The sequence below is a fragment of the Haemaphysalis longicornis genome, unplaced genomic scaffold (genome assembly GCF_048455015.1).
Source record: "Haemaphysalis longicornis isolate Haplotype H1 unplaced genomic scaffold, Haemaphysalis longicornis Haplotype H1 scaffold_10, whole genome shotgun sequence".
Lineage (NCBI taxonomy): Eukaryota > Metazoa > Arthropoda > Arachnida > Ixodida > Ixodidae > Haemaphysalis > Haemaphysalis longicornis.
Genome location: NW_027526204.1, coordinates 45,673,949 through 45,692,396, shown reverse-complemented (window position 1 = coordinate 45,692,396; position 18,448 = coordinate 45,673,949). Strand labels below are relative to the sequence as shown.

Genomic DNA, 18,448 nt, shown 5'->3' with positions numbered 1-18,448 from the left:
TAAGAGATAAAGTACAAGAATTCTTGTTGAGGGCGAGCGCGTGAGCAACCCTGCAGGCATTAGCTTCGTGAAGGCCCGCACGTCGAGTGACCACATGACGCAGAAGGTGGGTTACCGAGTGGCAGCTAGGTCGCGACGGCGCTGTGTAGGGCTTGTATGTTCTTGGCTGCATGCAAAGGAAAGCCAAGAACCTTGCATTTGGTGACAACAGAAATGGGAGAACCAGAAATATGGAGAGAGATAAGGGAATTGTGGACGCGCTTGTAAGAGGAACGGTTGAGAAGGAGAAGCTCGGACTTTTCCGGAGCAGGGGAAAGACCAACAGCGGTGAGAAAAGAATCGATGAGATCCAAGCCACGTTGCAGGGTACTTTGCACATGGCCCGGAGAGCCAGACGAACACCACAGGGTGATGTCGTCGGCGTAAATGATGCGATGAAGATCAGGGATTTTATATTAAATGGCCCAGTCTAGATATGCCTCGCAGCTCGGTTTCAACGGTTGCAAAAATGCTCATCTCGAGCACTGCCGCGCCATCCGGATGTGTGTCAGAGAGAATTAACGTTGTTGAGCCGTCCCTCGGTGGGTGGGTTCGCTTCAGTTTAGGCACCCTTGGGACTCCAGCCCTGACAAGGGTGGAATGTAAAAAGAAAAGAAAAGCAGGCTGAACTGTCGAACTGAAAAAGTAAAGTGAAAAACGCTACTGCTGCCGCTATAACACCGATAATACGTATATATACCGCAGAGCTGGACAATATGTATATTTGCGTTTTTTCTTGCAGCAGTTTAACTCAACCTGTTGCATTCATACAAGTATTCTTCAAGAATAAGAGCATTGGCAGCTTCGAAGTTGCTGTGCCAACCAGCCGCAGCGCCACGGACTGTGTCTTCCTTGCGGCGGCGCGCTGCAGCAACATTCTTGTTTGCCGAAAACGGCGTACTTGTTGCTTCATTTACTAAGCACGACCCAGCCTCAAAGCGCATGCGCAACGGATCCGCCCATTGTTTTTGAGTGATGTCACCGATACTTGTTTGACGACGTCACCGATCCCGCCGGTGTTGTTGTGTGTGCGTTTGTTAGCGGCCGCCGGGGCACGCGAAAGGCGTGTGTGTGTGTTTGTACGAGTAGCCCGCGTTTCGCTGGCAACGACTCCGGTTCGTGGGGGACGCCGACTGCTTCGAAGTTGTCGTCGTCGGCGGCCCTGCGTGTGTCTGTGCGTGTCCCGTCGGCCGTAGAGGAGATCGCCGGCGAGGACTCCGGGGCCGGACACTCCCAGGTTCAGGCCAGGTCGGCACCCGTTTTCTCTATTTGACAGCGGCTCGCCTCCGAGGCGCTCGAACGGCACCCGGGCCGTCGCGGACGGGTACGAAAATTAGGCCTAGTCCATGGACGCCCGTCGGGCGTTCGTTGGCATCGGTGTCTGCGGAGGCTCGCGTGCCCCGGTCGCTCGGGCGACTTTCATAGCTAGCGTCCGCGAGGCCGTCCAGGCGCCCGCTATGCGCCGGTGCGATGTCCGATGAAGCTGCGAGCACGGCTTCGGGGCGTGGCCCGGCGGGCCTCCCTCGGCCTACGGCCACTTCCCCGTGCGTGCACCGATGCTGTCGCTGCCGATTCGCCGGGCACGTGCAAAATGCCTTGCCACCTAGAGTGTCGCCCTCGAGACGGGAGTGCCGTCGTTGATAGAATGCAACGTTCGAATTGGTTTTGCCGTGTTTGATGTGAACCGGTCGTGCGAGTAGGATTCGCAGCTTTCCGAACTGTGTTCGCGCCGAGGTGAAGGGTCAGCGCTGCAGCTGCTGCTACTCGCGACGATCACGGTTTGTTAGTGCTGTTCGCTGCCCAGTATCGTCCAGCGCATCGCGTCGCTTTTCAGCGCCGATCGTGTGCACGTCTTCGGGTCCTTGCGCGGAATCGACCAGGAAGTGGTGCCGACTGCAAATAGCGAAAGCGTGATGCGGCGTTGTGCATAGCAATTACGAGTCATTCGTTTCTGCGGTAGTGGTACGAACTGGTACTACGAGTTTCTTGGGGTACCGGGAAGGGTGTAATTTCGGTGGTCGGATAGGGAGCGCTGACACATGTCGAGCTCCCGTTGCTCAAGTGGAACCGAATTGCGCGGTCTGTCTGTCAAACTAGTTTCTGGCACGACTATTTTGGGCCTGGGGCCGCTTGGACTGCACGCGCGTTTCGAGGTCAAGTTGTGCGGTTTTGCTTTCGATGTTGCCGGGTCTGTATATCCGTTCCTGTTGCGTTCCAAGTTATTTTCTTTTACCAGTCTTTCGTATGCTGTTCACCCATTACTCGTTCGAATTTTGGGGAGCATATGCCGATTTTAGTGCTTCAACGTAACGCATATCGTCAGAATTCAGAAGTGGGGCATATTACCTTTGTGAGTTATGGCTAACATTTTTTTTCGTGTCTGTTCTCGTAAATTCAATTACTAAGAGAACCACAAAGGCTATTTTTAGGGAAAATGTTGTTCTGCCCGGCCTAGAGCAGTTATTATAGCCCAATGTCACGGAAGTATAGCCGAATAACGTTTTGAATGAATGAATAGCTGTTCATTGCTTGATATGGCAAGAAGTCGGTGGTGAGCACAGCAACCCCAAGAGGTGCTCGGTATTGCCGCTGTAGGCAGTCGCCATGTTAATCTAAATTGATGGCTAGTATAGCAGTTGTGAAAATAGTCACACTGGCATGCTAACAGATTTCCAAGCATCCACCACTCTTTACTATGCTGAAGGAAATCCTCCTGCTCCTATGGCTTGGGAGCGGTGCTAAAGTAATTGTTTAGAAAATGTTTCAATTCCCTGGTTGACCTCAAAGTCCCCAACACCTTAGTGTGGTGTTTAAAATTTCTGTGACAGGGTACTGTTGATGCTATAGGTTAATTTCGAGGAAATCTGTTCCCGGTGGAACAAGACCAGTGGTTCTTGACTCAAGTCGGAAGGAAAATTGCCCGCTATTGTATATTGAAAACAGTGATTAAACAGAAAACATGGGTGGCCTGCAGATGTTTGCAATTCCCAATAACTAGGCATAGTTGCAGATGAGTAGGGATTATTACGTTGGCACTGGAAGGCTCGGAAGCATAGACATCACATTCAAACTTCTCAAATGCTGTAGTTCTATGTTTGTCAGAAGTGTTTTAGCGGAAAATTATTTTTTGTTTTGTTTACTTGCTTATCATATGCACTGGTCTGAACAGAGGGAACTGGGTAAAAATGAGTGCAGTGTTAGTCAGCAAATTATATCTGGCAATGTAGTCATGTTATTACTTATCTTGGTATTTTATCTTGCACAGTTATCTTGTCTTACCGCTGGTCAGGCTAGCTTGCGCTTCTGTGCACCATAACTTATCTTCTATCCTGTCTGTTTAAACTCCTTTTTGTTTTGTTCAACTGCACCATGTTAAAAAATGCCTCTCAACAGGAAGGTGATTTCTGATGCCTTGACGTGAATACCATATATAACGGAAAAAGTGATGTTGGCTTTACCGGATGGCAGGTTGACTTTATAAACATCATGTAGGCAAGGTACGTGTCAGGAAGGTGAAATGAGATCGATGTTGTCGTGGTTATAATAAAGTTGCTTACAAAAAAGCCAGGGATGCAAAAATTGCTGGCAGTGTGCTTATTAAATGTAAACAAAGGCTACTTACCGCAGTGTATGTTATGGGCTGCTGTAATGAGGTAGCTTAAACAAAACAAAATTATTCTGTATGGTTTCAGATGTAGTATCTCTTATTTAGAGTTGGTGATCCTTAAGCCATAATACATGACATCCTCATGTGCAGAACAGAGTGGAAGAGCAAAACAATTTTTAATAAAATTGTAACTTTTAATTTTTTTAATTGTAACTGCAATAACATTAGTGTGTCGATGTGGAGCAAGAAAGTAGTTTTAATGAGGTTTGCAGTCAGAATTGTCAAAAGGCTATCAGTCTTAGAGTCTTAAAGGAGCAGTTTCTTTTTTGTCTGCACATTCTATAAATTTAGGGCAAATGGTATTCTTTCACTGAACATTGCTAAATTCTTTGGTGATTTGTGTGTTTTTGAGGTGGGTGCTTATACGTTAAAAAGTAGTACTAGAATATGGAAGGGAAATAGTTGACCTAACCGATCCTCCCAGCCTGAAAGGGAGGATAGAAGGAAGGAAGGCGAACATCTGCACAAATGAATATGTGCATTTCATGAATAAACCCCTTCCAGGAACAGCAGTGCCCTAATGTACTTGTATCTGCAGAAAGGTATGCCCGTTGCTCTGAGTTTGTTAAATGGTCTATAAAAAGAAGAAAAAGAAACCTGCCGGCAGCCAGGCAAGCAACCCATCTGCCAACTGGTAACTGTGCACATTTCCTGTTGGGGTTCTGGGCAAGCTGTCATGTTTGCAATGCTTTGAGTGGGAGCTGCTTTATTTCGTAATTAAGAATAACCTCACGGTGATATTTGTGAATGGGTTACAAAATCAGGGTTTAGCCCAATTTTTGCAAATGTGCTCCAAGGGGGAAGCAGAGTTTTCACCGGGCCGGTTTTCGGCCGGCACGCCTAGTTTTTGAAGCGGCAGCTGTCTTAGTGGGATCGATGGTGTCCTGTAAAAAAGTAACGCATTTCCCCCCCATAGACCAGTTGGTTGATGGAAAAGCTCTGATAAGATCTCTAGACCTATGGCGTGTGTGTGACACCAAGCATCCATTGTGCCAAAACGGGCATATTTGAAAGTTGCGAAAAAGAAACGGTTCTAGGTAAGACAGTACACGCATCGCCCATGAGGAAGGAGTACAATAGCACGCCTTTATCTCATAAACCACGTATCGGTATACATTTAGATCGTTTATAGATACGTTTACTTAGTGCGGGAAAAATCATGGGTTTGTTTTTCGTTTGTGATTTGTGCCTTTGAAGGATTGATGATGATTGGACGCGCTTTCAGTGATGTTGGACGCACTTTTAGCCTTTGCGCTTCTGTCAACTTTCTTGAGGAAGGGATGGTAAAGTTTTGTGTGCATGCCCAGCAGTGCTTAAAGGAGCCATGAAGACAAAATACATGTTTGCGTTATTCGAAAGATTGTGTTTTATAGTGCCCCAGCGCTTGTCCGAATGCAAATGACGCTTTATTCACTGAGAAATTGATTTAAGTTAAAATTTTGATTTTCCCGCTAAATCGTGTGTTTTCATGGTCTGCAATGACTTCAGCCAATTAGGAAGCCTTGTTACCGTTAGTGAACCTAGATGGCGCGCCACCATACCATGGCAAGCCGTTTTCTGCCTTTGGTTTGTTTTTGACCGTATTCAAACCTGGCTTGTTTTTTTGTTCAGGGAGGAAATACTCGTTTCGTAAAACATAGCGCTCGCTCGACAAATAAGGTCACGTAAGACACTCTTTCCTGCATCAATCGGCCAGTGTCGTCTGAGGCAACCCCAAAGCCCCGCAGTCCTGTGCAGCTAAACCAAGCATAGTGTGCGCAGTACCAACAGCAGTGTACGCATCTGTACTTCTATGCTTACATGTGCGTTTGTAACTTCCACTGTTTGTCCCACCATTCTTAGGGCTTTAAAAAGAATGTGCTCTAAATTTAAGCGCAAATAGCTCGTTCGGCAAGCTTATAAGCTCTGGGTAATTTACGTTTGCTTTTGTCACCCCCCGCCAATCGCTGAGCCGGCTGGTATGACATCATAGGTTCTGTTGTGGGAAATGAGCTAGTGGGTCGCATGGCCATTCCCTTTTTTCCTAGATATGTAGCTTATTTGAGCGAAGTTTATGTCAAGAATGGTGTCAGTATGATCCTAACGAGACAATCTTTTGAATGAACTGAAGTTGTGTTTTCTCTTCATGGCTCCTTTAAGCAGCAGACATCCACAGAGGTGTTTTATCCAATGCTTGCGGAGGCTGTACATGGCCCATTAAGTGAAAAAACTGGTGTCCGGTGTCTCTAGCAACTAGCATTGGCTACGGCATGTTCCGTGCCATGCTCTGTGCGGCAGAATGTACTTTACCGCTGTGGAGTAATCTGAAACGTCGACATTGTCAGTGGCCACAGCCTAGGCAGGTGCGAAAAGTGTCCATCCATGCCAGCACACCTCAATGCCCCGCTGTAGTACTCGAAAAAATCATGCGTATTGCAAAAGCCAAAGTAGCACTTATTTGTGTTCAGTCGGACATTAATGCTTTTGCATTCGCTACTCGAAAAAAAGTTCTGAGGCACTCAGAATTTTTCCCTGCCATGTTGGTTGTGTTTATCTGAAGGTGAGGCTATATTGAGATAATCTGAGTGCGCAAAAAAAAAAGCGAAAGAACTAGCTATCGGGCTTTGTGGCTACCTGGATGTAAGCTAAGCTTACTGGTCAAGGCTTTGCGTCGTATGTCGTGTGGAAGAAATGTTTCCCTATGCATTCGCTTTGTGAGGCAAGTGCTGCACATGAACTAGGAAAAAAAATTAAAAAAAAATGGCGGTCAAGGCAGACCCTTGGCCAACAACTGTGCGCTCATTGTAACGTGCAGTCTGTGTACGTACAGTCTACAGTTCTGTACAAAGGAGCAGGGCAGTGCAGTGAAGAGAAATGATGTTTAGCTTGCCGGAAGGCGACGTCGGTGTCATTGTGCATTGACTAAATGCGTTTATTTGATTTGACCGACAAGACTGGCAGCTGGAAGCTTTTTCCTGTTATGTGATGATCATCCCTCAATGAGTAGATTAAAACCAGCACCGTCCACCCTTTTACTTTGCCCTTGTGCCATGGCTCTCTCTTACTATGTAATGTTAAAACAACGTTCCGGAAATAATGTTTCCTGGTTTATCAGGGCTCCAGGAAAATGTGCAACATCTGACAGTGCAGGCAGCCAGTTTAGACGCACCCTATCAAGGTTAAAAGAAACAGTGTTTGAATCATTTGTTGAGAGCGTGGTTAGCACAGATTGTCCCATGACGATTTTGACATGTTGCAGCTGCGTGCAGGTCTACACCTGCCATTTTATTTGCCTTCTTTTATTTTTCTGCTCTAAATGGGGCGTCCTAAATTACCTTCCTAAATGAAACTTACAGGGACACTAAAGCAAATTTGTCCAACTTATTTCCAGGTACGTTGCGTGGCTCAAGCCATGTGCTTCTACACTCGGCTGTTTAGGGGCAGTGTAAAACCTTCGTTCACTTGTAAAGCTCTCAAGGGGAAAAAGTTCTACGTGTGCCCTTGGGGGCCACTGCACAAACTATTGCGAAAACATTTCACTGGTTTGAAATGATGTTAAAGGAGCCATGAAGAGAAAATGCAAGTTGGTTTTATTCGAAAGATTTCGTGTTTTATAGTGCCCCCAGCGCTTGTCCAGATACAAACGATGCTTTATTCACTGAGAAATTAAACAATTTAGGTTAAAATTTTGATTTTCCCGCTAAATCGTTTGTGTTCGGGGTCTGCAATGACATCACAGGAACCGACCGCTCTGCAGCCTAGAATACCTTCATTCACGCATCCGCCGTGCAGGGTCGAGACAAGTATACGCTGGCGCCGCCATTTTGGGTCGCTCGCTCGCCGCCGAAGCAAGTAATTGTGTCAAAACCGCGCTAAAATTATCGCCGCAAAGCGGTTTACTAAAGAATTTTGAATCATATTGTCTGTTTCGCGTTGCTAGGTCTCGTGGGAAACGAAAAGAACAACGCAATGAACACGTTGGCCCAATCGCGGCGGCACGGGACAGTTGAAAGGTTGTCTCCACCCTGTATTGCGGTGTTGGTTTGTTCCCGCGTTTCTTTACGTTTCACGAACCTAGATGGCGCCACCATACCGTGGCAAGCGTTTGGTTTGTTTTTGCCCGTATTTAAACGTGGCTTATTTTTGTTCTGGGAGAAAATATTCGTTCCCTGAAACAGTGCTCGCCCGACAAATGTGGTCACGTAAGACACCGTTGCTTGCGTCAATCGGCCAGTGTCGTCCGGACAACCCCAAGCCCCGTAGTGCTGTGCAGCTAAATCAAGCATGCTGTGCGCAGTACGAACAGCAGTACGCATCAGTACTTATATGTTTACATGTGCTTTCGTAACTTCCACTGTTTGTCCCATCATTCTTATTCCTTTGTAAAGAATGCGCCTTAAATTTACGCGCAAATCGCTCGTTCGGCTAGTTTGTAAGCTCTACCTAATTTGCGTCTGCTTCTGCCGGCCTCCGCCAATCGCAGAGCTGAGCTCGTGACATCATAGGTTCTGTTGCGGGAAATGAGCTGGTGGGTCGCATGGCCATTTCCTTTTTTCATAATTATGTAGCTTATTTGACCGAAGTTTACGTTAAAAGTGGTGTCAGTATGATTCTAACGAGGCAATCTTTTGAATGAACCAAACTTGTGTTTTCTCTTCATGGCTCCTTAATCAACACTTATTTTATGGTTGATTGCCAACAGTGATTCCTGATTGATTCCCATGCAGGATTTTATTTGTTTGTTTCTTGCTATGGAAGAAATATTCGTAGCCTTGCGAGATATTTCATGCTTAGCAGTCATTGGCCTTGTCAATCTCTCCCACCCCCCCCCCTTTCGGCAAACAAGGAGGGAGGGAAGGGGTCTTCAGCCCCCTTTTGCCTTAAAGTTTTCAACAAGTTTTATGTGAGAGGAATCCGGCACTTCAGTTATGTGCCATCATGGCACTCGTGGGCAGTGTGTAAGTCGGATTGGCAGCTAGTGGCTTGTACATGGTGCTACGGATTGAACTTGTCGCTCCAGAAATGTTTGTCTGGTTTCCGGTTTGCTCCCGTGCTGTAGCTGTCGTAGTGTCTTGATATCATCCTGTCTTGGAAATTTCGAGCTGCAGAGCTCACTGCCAGCCATAGGCGATGGAAAATGCCAGGTTGTACAGCTGCAAACGACCAGTTTGCTCACCTATCGACGCAAGTGGAGATGCACCATTCAGCAGCGTATGCAGTTCGCCAACAGCCTAGGTTTTACTTAGCGTTGAACGGAATGAGGAATCTGCTTTATTCATTTTGGCACATATCCCAGTACCCACTTGGGATGAGACGTCTACTTTGTCGGCCGAGTTGCGTCTGCCAAACAAAACACGAGCTCTGCCAGTGCCAAGGCTGCGGGGCAGCAGACGGCAGCAAATTGCTGTATGCATTGAAAGCTGCTACACTGACCCCCGCCTTTGAAAAACTGATATTAAGCTAGCAACGGCCGTTGTTGTGTTCGTATTCATTGTTGCAGGAGGTTGGTCTAGTGAAATGTAAGCTGCTGTAATTATTGTCAACACGTGAGCAGTAAGAAATCGCCTAACGTTGCTTAAACTGAAACCTGTTACTATTTTTTTGAACGAATATTGAGGGCAGTCTAAATTTATTTTCCTCAGGTTATTACAGAAAAAGGAGAATGGACCATAGGGCATGAGTAGTTTGTAAATATGTTCGCGTTGTCCCACTGAAATATGCGATGAAAAGCAAACTTGAGGTGCGTGCTTTCTTTTTTTCTGCCGACATTTGTTATCTCATTCAAATTGGTGAGTGGCGTAGACAGGTATTTCTTTGTGCAGAGTATGATTTGTTAGCGACTCAACATTGAGCAGCTGTTTGTCAGATTTCTTCAGCCGACAAAGTTAGTTCGTAGTCAAGTGAGGAGCATGGTTGTTGCCTGTCATGCCAATGCTGAACTGCACACTGACTACCCATGATTACTGTTTGTCGTAGAGCTCTTTCACAGACTGGAATTGAGACTTGTGACAGGTTGGTTTTACGTATGGATGATATACTGTACCTCTGTGTTGGGTTTTGTGGTATGAATGCAACTTATATTGTCCATTGTGGAAATCAGTGAGAAGCTTGGGGCTTTGTAGGTTTCGCATTGCCCTTGCAATGCATTGAACGTTGTTTTGGCAGATTTTCATGGCCAGGCCCCCTTCCACACTCATATTTTCTTTTGTTATTGCCAGGCATCAGCTTAACACAGTTTATAGCTGGCTCCCATTAGAGTTCCTTCTTGTGCCTCCTTGTGGTTAGTGTGCAATGAACGGTGCCGTGCCGTGCAGGTGCGGCGATGTCTCCGGCACCAGCGCTGCTGCTGGTGCTAGGTGTGGCGGTGGCGGGCGCGGTGGTGCCCTCGCCGCCCACCATGGTGAAGCAGCCCAAGCACGAACAACTCTACCAGGTGTCGCAGTCCCAGGACGAGCTGGACAAGCCCTTCCTGCTCGAGTGCGAGGCCCAGGGAAATCCGGAGCCCACCTACGAGTGGACCAAGAACAACAAGGAGTTCGACTACGTCTCCTACGACAAGCGCATCTCCCAGCAGCCCCGGCGCGGCACGCTCGTCTTCACCAAGCCTGATGACGTCGACGAGGGCCTCTACCAGTGCCGTGCGACCAACCTGCATGGCACCTCCGTCTCCAACGCCGTCTTCCTCCGCAAGGCTGAGCTCAACAACTTTGCCGAGGAGAGCACCAAGGAGGTGTATGTGGTGGAGGGCGACCCGCTCTCGCTCGACTGCAACCCTCCCACGGGCTACCCGCGCCCCAACATCTTCTGGCTCATCCAGTACATGAGCGGGGCTCTGCGCAACGTCAATTCGTCCCGCATCACGGCCGACCCCGAGGGAGACCTGCACTTCTCGCGTGTCGAGCTGGGCGACGCCCTCTCGGACGCCGTGTACACGTGCAGCGCCACCTCCATCTTCCGGCGCGAGTACAAGATCGGCAACAAGATCCAGCTGAAGGTGGAGCCGACGTCGAGTGCGGGCAAGGCGGAACACGCGCCCGTCAAGCAGTACCTCTCGCCCCCGAACCTCGTCGCACTCCGAGGCCACGAACTGAAACTCTACTGCATCTATGGCGGCACGCCACTGCCCCAGATCTCGTGGTCCAAGCGGGGCTCGAACCCGACGTCGCGGCGCTTCACGTACGCCAACTACGGCAAGACGCTGGAGATCCGCTCGGTGGGCTTCGAGGACGAGGGCACGTACGAGTGCCAGGCCAACAACGGCGTGGGCGTGGCCCAGACACATGCCATGCACGTCAAGGTGGAGGCGGCCCCCTACTGGCTGCGCGTGCCGGACAACACCAACGCGGCCGAGGAGGAGAGCGTGAGCTTCGAGTGCGCTGCCACGGGCATCCCCGAGCCCAAGCTGCAGTGGTTTGTGAATGGGGTGCCCATCGAGAAGGCCGAGCCAAACCCCCGGAGGAAGGTGGAGGGCCCCCTGATGACCATCGAGTCGCTGGCCAAGCGCGACACGGCCGTCTACCAGTGCAACGCCTCCAACCCCCACGGATACGCTTTCCGGGACTTCTACCTCAATGTGCTCGGTGAGTGCCTCGTCCCTGGTCTCGATTGAGGGAATCGTCCTTTGGCTAGGGCCCTTATGTCTTTGTTCTCAGCAAATTCCAAGCTCTCTGGTCCTTTCTTGTGGGGTGGGGTACTCACTTTCCATACGAAATCAGAAAGGTGTCTTTGTAGTTTACTACAATTATGGTACCCTGGAAGGGCATAACTACTCTCCACTTCTGGAATTGCAGCCATCTCTCTGATATTCATAATCAACAAGGTGTTTCTTGGCACTGTAGTTTCTGACAGTGCTTTCATCGTTTGCAGTGTAATTGAGTGATGCAAAGCACTCTGAGTTGTTTTTGTTGGCCTTCGTGACGATGTGCTCAGGCTTGTCCATAAGCCTTCACTTGTTGTTCATGTGACTACAAGAATAAGGAATCTGCAAAGGAAAGTTTGGCATTCACCTGAATGCAGCTGTATGGCTACAAAGGAAAGCTATACAGCTTTCTCAGAAACTTCGCAGATGAAGGGAAATTCGTCCTGGTCCAGGATTTGAACCTGGGACCACCGCTTTACTGGAGCAGTTGCTCTACCAACTAAGCTAACCAGGAGGCTAGTCGTTTGTAGTGCAAGAGCGAATTGATCAACAACTCGAAGTGAAGGACAGGTGTTAATCGACCAGATTTAGGGGAAATCCCGAAGGTGGATTCTGGATTCAAGGTACATCCTGGTGGATTCAAGGTGAATCCTTAACCAGGACGAATTTTTCTACAACTGCAGAGTTTCTGAGAAAGCTGTATAGCTGTCCTTTGTAGCCACTAGGCTGCATTCAGGTGGATGCCAAACTTTCCTTTGCAGAAGCTTACTCCACCTTGGGGATTTCCCCTAAATCTGGTCAAAGAATAAGGAATAAAGCTGAGGGTCCTCTAGGGCCTCAACTTCAACATGTCAAGACCATTGCAAGGAACTCAAGATTTCCTCTAGGCTGTTCAGGAAGGGGCAGCTGTTTTCAGGCGAAAGCCTTGAATGGCTCACTGAGCGAAAGATTGCAGCATCTGGCGTCTGTAACAGAAACACAGTTCCTTTGGAGGAGTTTCATTGCACGAAGCGTTCTGTATCACGAGGCATCCCGTGACGTGAGTGAGCCTGAGCGGGCAAGTTAGTGTCTGGCATCGACATCTCTAACAGAAAAACAGCCCCTTCATGAGACGTTCCACAATGTGAGCTTTAACTCGGCAGTAGTGAGAAGTGGTTATCCCCACCAGTATGTCACAGATGAAGGGAGGGTAACAACAAACATCAGAATTCATCACCATCAACTCTCTCCCATTACGAGGTGGCAGAGTGAGTTGTGGCGCAGTATGTAGGAGACGGATGGAAGCCACTCGAAAGCGTTGAGGTGGCTCGGAAAGCAAAATATCTCCAGTGGCGAGGTCGCAATGCCCTGCGGCAATGCGAGGCGAAACAAGGCATCTTAGGTGTTCAGCTGGAGATTCATGTATGGCATTCACAACCCATAAGAAGCACTTAGGTGTCCTGGGACGTTTGTGGGGCGATTGTACCACATGTTAGGTTAATGCTGCCATAACTACTACATCAAACGTAGTGAACTATACTCCATAGTGTTATAGCTGTCCTGCCAGATTGCCTGCGTGAGGGGCAAGGTTTTCATCTGCTGGGGTCCAAGAAAATTATGCAAGGAATGGGCACCTTGTTTGAAAATGAGGGCTCTCCTTTCAGACGGCCGTACACCAACATATCCGATGTAAAAGCTTGTCTGCTGGTGGTGGTATAGCTCATTTGGTGTGCAGTACACCACACCCACCGATTTGTCTTGATTAATGTGACGGGCTTGGGCGGGGCAAGCATTAGGTTTTGTACACAATAAGTTCAAAAAAGGTAGGTGCTGCTGCAGTTGTGTGTCCACCGTGGTAATGATGCGTAGTGGGAGATTCGAGTCACTGCTTGCTGGTGGCCTATCAAAGGTGCTAGGTACAGGATTCTCGGGCTTCGAAAATTACTCTTGGGTGTTTTTTTTTTCAGTGTACTGAGGTTGGGCGTACTATAATCCCTACTCTGTTCTGCCTAATGTTAATGGCTCAGTGAGAACATTCTAGATGCGTTTGCTCTATTTTTATGTCAAGCAGCGTTCACTTATGCCATGTCAAGAGTGGGGTGCTGTGACTTTTCTGAAGCAAGTGAAACCTAAGGCAGTGGTAGCGATGCTCCCCGGACCGGATGTGGACCGATTTCGTAGAGAGGGATATAACTTTATTACACCATCCACGCCTGAATCGTGAATAGTAGTTCCATTAGAGTTTGGGGTGTGGCACTGGCAGGTTGTGATTAAGTCGGCTGTGTGCCCAATACAGGAGTTATGTGCTACTCAAGTTGGGGCCAATGCGGCGCAAAGGCAGAGCGACCCAGCGTTCCCAGGAGCAGGGGAGGTGGGCAGAGGTAGCGGGGTGAATAAGTGGCTCGAGGCCGAGACTACAGAGTGAGATTTTGGCTTTGCAGGTAGGCCTAGCTCTGAAAAATTTTCTTGTTTCTATGGGCATGATGGTGCCCACTAGTGTGGTGTTCCTGTGAGTGCATTTTATGTTGGACAAGTCCAACATTCACCATTTTTTCTATCAACTTTTTGACGTAAGAAATTGTGCGCGTCGATGCAGGGTTCACTTGTGGCATGACGGGATGGGGTTGCTTCCCAACCCCCATTTACGCCTTTAAACGGGCTGTGGAGACAAAATACGAATTTGTTCAGCTTGAAAGAACTAGCTTTTCGCAACTCGGCCCTGTGCCAGACATAAAAGACATTTTGTTTTGACCGAGAACAAGCAAGAATTACTGAAATTGTTTCGAACTTTGCACTACAGTGACATAATACAAGCCAGCACTAAAAACTGAAAACAGTTTTCATGAAAAGTGTGGTAAGGGGGGACACTGCTCTTAAAACAGCTCCTCTTAATTTTTTAGTAAACTCTGTGAAGCGTGCCTGTCTTGCTGTTTGTTCCCCGCTGATTTTAAATATGCCACTATTTGTTTCGTCGGTCAATGATCTCCCAAAATAATTAGAGATAATTAGCCATTTTTGGAGGAACAATGGACAGAGCATTGTTAGTCACAGAACTGTAATCTTTGTATTTTCCATTAACTATAAACCCCGGTGAATGCAATAAGAGAAGTGCTTTTTGATGCATCGCTTGGGAATAATTTTACAGCTCATTAAAATTTGGTGGCACCAGTGGCAAGGAACCATTTCTAATGCCCATTTCAAACAGTAAAGTTTAATGAGCTCTAAAATGAGTTCCAAGCAATGCATCAAAAAACTGCATCAAGAGACTGTTAGCATTCAAGTGATGTGATTGAACGGAACTGAAGTTTCAACTGCCCGATCCTGTATCTTGGCGGTGGCTTTAGTTGGTGGTTTAACCGCGGTTTTTGGGGGTTGTCTCCGCCTCCTTTGCCGCCTCTTGCAGCGCTCCCGCCGACCATCACGGAGGCCCCCGAGCAGCTGTCACTGGCGGTGGTGACGTCGCGCGTGACGCTGCGCTGCCGCGTGTTCGGCGCCCCCCGGCCGGACGTCAAGTGGATGAAGGAGGCGCAGGAGCTGACGGGCGGCCGCTACAAGGTGCTCGACTCGGGCGACCTGCAGATCGACGACCTGCTCGTGACGGACCAGGGCGAATACACCTGCTATGCCAGCAACAAGTTTGGCGACGCCTCCGCCTCGGGCTCGCTCGAGGTCAAGGGCAAGACCATCATCCGGCAGCCGCCAGAGAACTACGAGGTCTCTCTCTCTCTCTCTCTCTCTTGGCATGCCTGCTTGCTTGCAGCTGGGCGTGAAATCGCAAAGTAGAAAAAAGGATTGGGCCAGTGTCGTAGAAATGCCTGACCTGTGACACCTATTCGAAGGCACATTGGAGAGTTCAAGCAATGCATTTTAAGCAATGCGCTGCGTGGTGCATGCTTTTCTGAAATTGAGTTTTCACTGTAGTGTTGTGCCAGGATGACGAAAAAGTTTCTTGTCTTACTCTAAACGACATAAAAAATTGTGCTGGCAAAATCGGGCAAGTTCAAAAAATAAAAATAAAAAAACAATGCTCGACCTGTGATTTGCACTTATGTTGCGAATGAACCTTGATTTCAGTGTGTTTTGTGCTGCGCAAGGTTTGTTTGGGCCTCACTTCTTGCTGGCCACGATTGCTGCTTGCCTCATTTCCTGTCGTAATGCATGTACCCATTACATCTGCTTTAGTAAAATTGCAAGGCGCTAGAAAGGCAGGGGCAAAGGAAGGCACAAAACGACAAAAACGGTCGCCAAATTAAGCACCCCTATTTATTGTATTGTGCCTTCTTTGCCCTCTCGTGCTTTTCTGGCCCCGTACTTTTAGCGTCTCACGCTTTTTCCTAAAATAATGAACCGAGTACAGTAGAACCTCGTTACAAGAGACACGCAAGGGACCCAAGAAACGCGTCTCTTGTAACCAAGGTCTCTTGTATGCAAGGTTGCTAACATGGTGGACATAGGAAAATCAACCAAACCATCTTCATTCAAACATCTTTTATAACCAAGTGTCTCTTGTAGCAGTGCCTCTTGTAACGAGGCTTTACTGTAGCCTGGCAACGAGTTTTGCTGCGTCTTCCTGAGCTCGCCTGGACCACCCCGAGCGCAGGTGGCGGCGGACAAGAGTGCGACCTTCCGGTGCAATGCGGAGGCGGACCCGAGCCTGGAGCTGAAGATCCAGTGGCTGTTCAACGGGCAGCCCGTGGACCCCGAGGCGGACGCCCGCATGGTGCAGGCGGGCGACAACTCGCTCACCATCACGCGCACCATCGAGCTCGACTCGGGCATCTACACGTGCGTGGCCCACACCGAGCTGGACAGCGACCGCGCACAGGCCACCCTCACCGTCCAGGGTGGGTGACGGCTTGCGCCTCGGGGCTTCGCGCTTGTCGGGCGTTCTTTTCTTCCCTGCTATTCTAGGGTCGTCGTGCTGTAAGGCGTTACATTTTAGACACAGCATGCTACAGCCAGTTCTGTCAAATCAGCTACATTGAAGCGCTTGGTTTAGAGTGCACTTCTTTCTGACGGAGCAGATGTTGGACTGGTTATTGCATACAGTCTACGCCATTACAATGGACCCTTTTAATCCGGACAAAAAATGTCCGCAGCACCCAAAGTATGCAGTGTATGAAAAGGGTGGGGTATATGAGCGTTCATTGGGAACTTTGACCAGTATTGCGTATGCCTGCTACAGATATTGTGTTCTTTCTACATGCCTGCACCACCTCTGCATGGAGTTCACCACGTGCGGGAAGGAATCACCTAACGCTTTTCGAAGCTTAGTACCAGCACTTGGTAAAGGCCTAGCACATGCAATTGACTTCATAGAGACACGCGCTAAGCTGAGCAAATAAAGCAACAATGTAGCTAGGAGCAGTTACTAACCAGCTATAAAAATGAGTCATGGCGAACAGAATTAGCCAGGCTCTTTTCAGACCCTTCGTGATGAGGCAGGTTTTCCCCAAGTCATTTTTAATGATCCGAGTCTGGTCAGTAAAACGGCTGGTGCGAAATAATCTAATGAAAGACAGCTGTCAAACCGAAAGTTCGACCAGGTGGACTCTGCACAGCCATTGGCAGATTGCACAGAATGGATGGGAACTCTCCCCATGCTTGAGGCATTTCTTTCCTTTTTCATCGATCAGAACGGGAACGGTGCATGCATGGGAATAATAAATGCCGAACTTCACTGAACCTGGGTTATTTATTGCGGAAAAAAAGTTATTTATTGCGGAAAAAACTGACCAGCATACTGGACCTCCAGGTGCATCACAGCTTATTCAGAAGCGCTGTTCTTCAGTCTCACCGGAATCATGTTTTTTGGCAGCGGCCTTGTTTTAGATGGTCGAGCCAGCCGTCTGCTTAGACAGGACTGTACTTCTCGTGATCTTGGCCTGTTTTTCACCATGTTTGACAGTGTTGATTATGCTTAGTTTATCCGACATCAACTATCTGACATCTGATTAGTTTATCTGCCATCAGCTGCCCTGCCGCTGGTTGCACGAAAAAAAGAGATGGCCACTGGCACTGGCTGGGCTTGACTGCACCAACGACCCATTTTATGCCAACAATGTTGTCAGTCATAATAGTTTCTTTGCCAAAATAAGCAAAGAAAAAGCATATTGGGTGTCGGTACTGCAAAAGTCGGCTATTGACATTGTCATTCCAGTTTTTGGCCAAAATTTAGTCTATTGTAGCCTAGCCGGGTCCGTCCTGAGCAAAGTGGATTTCACTCAAAATGCGTCAGAACGAAACAAACCAACAGAAATAGTCTGTTGTAACCAAAAGTTTATTGTTGCCAGATCCACCGTAATGGGCATAAACTGTATGTTGCTTGGTAGCAGGGTGGCCTGTTTTTTGCGTAAACTGGGGGTATGATGTTGTGCATGTTGCTGATAAAAGGGAGTGGGCCCAGTATTAATCCTTGAGGCCCACCAAAATTGGCTGTTATAGGTTTTGGAAAATGTAGCATCTGAGACAATGTAACCGAAAATTATACCGTTCAACACAGTGTGACACCGAGATATTTGTATCGTTTTGACCCATTTATAACATTAAGCTTTGGTTGGGTTCGTCACATTGTGCGAAGGCTTTTTTTGCATCCATTTTAGTTTGAAGTGTGGTGTACGAACAAAAGCTTATTAGCATTAAGACTTGTGCACTAATGGCGCACAGCTGGGTCAAAGCTTACCTACATGATCAGTGAATTCTGTCATTTCTGTTTCAGGTACAGTGCACTTTTAGGTTTAAGCTCTGAGAGCCCAGTGCCGGTAGGACATCCATTGAGTCGCTTGTACTTCAAACGTTCTTGTTAGGCTCAAATGCTGCACAGCATTCACATAAGTACATTTTGTACTTTAGTGTGTAGTCTTATAAAAATTAGCCTTTCTTGGATGTCTCCAATTGCTTTCTTCCGTGCGTGCAGCCTTAACCTCTGACCCACGAGGGCAATGGTGTGTGATGTGACAACGTTAGACGGGAGAGAGCGCTTCTCAGCTTCTTGGAAATGACATGTGCGTACAGGTTGTGCCTCTAGTGTTGCCGAAAAGTTTCATTGGATTCTGCTAGAGCTTGTTCAAGCAAAATATTTGGAAAGCCAGGCATAAAACCATGTGGGCTGACTGGAGTGTTTCTTAAAAGACCTTGCAACCTTG

At 48.0% G+C, this 18,448-nt stretch overlaps 1 protein-coding gene and 1 non-coding gene across 3 annotated transcripts in view; one reads left to right on the top strand and one right to left on the bottom strand.

Annotated features, from left to right (window-relative positions):
• The first annotated feature begins 1,057 nt into the window (after positions 1 to 1,057).
• Nrg (Neuroglian) overlaps positions 1,058 to 18,448 on the top strand; it is a 31,889-nt gene continuing 14,498 nt past the window's right edge. The window contains exons 1-4 of one of the 2 annotated variants that reach the window (XM_077689311.1): positions 1,058 to 1,287; positions 10,000 to 11,265; positions 14,707 to 15,017; positions 15,904 to 16,147. In XM_077689311.1, the coding sequence (XP_077545437.1) occupies positions 10,008 to 11,265; positions 14,707 to 15,017; positions 15,904 to 16,147 (1,813 nt within the window). In that variant the 5' untranslated portion in view covers positions 1,058 to 1,287; positions 10,000 to 10,007. Of the gene's footprint in view, positions 1,364 to 9,999; positions 11,266 to 14,706; positions 15,018 to 15,903; positions 16,148 to 18,448 lie in introns of both variants that reach the window. The other variant, XM_077689312.1, reaches the window with a different exon arrangement.
• On the bottom strand, positions 11,765 to 11,838 carry Trnat-agu (transfer RNA threonine (anticodon AGU)). The gene has a single exon. It is a non-coding gene; the product is annotated as a tRNA-Thr (tRNA).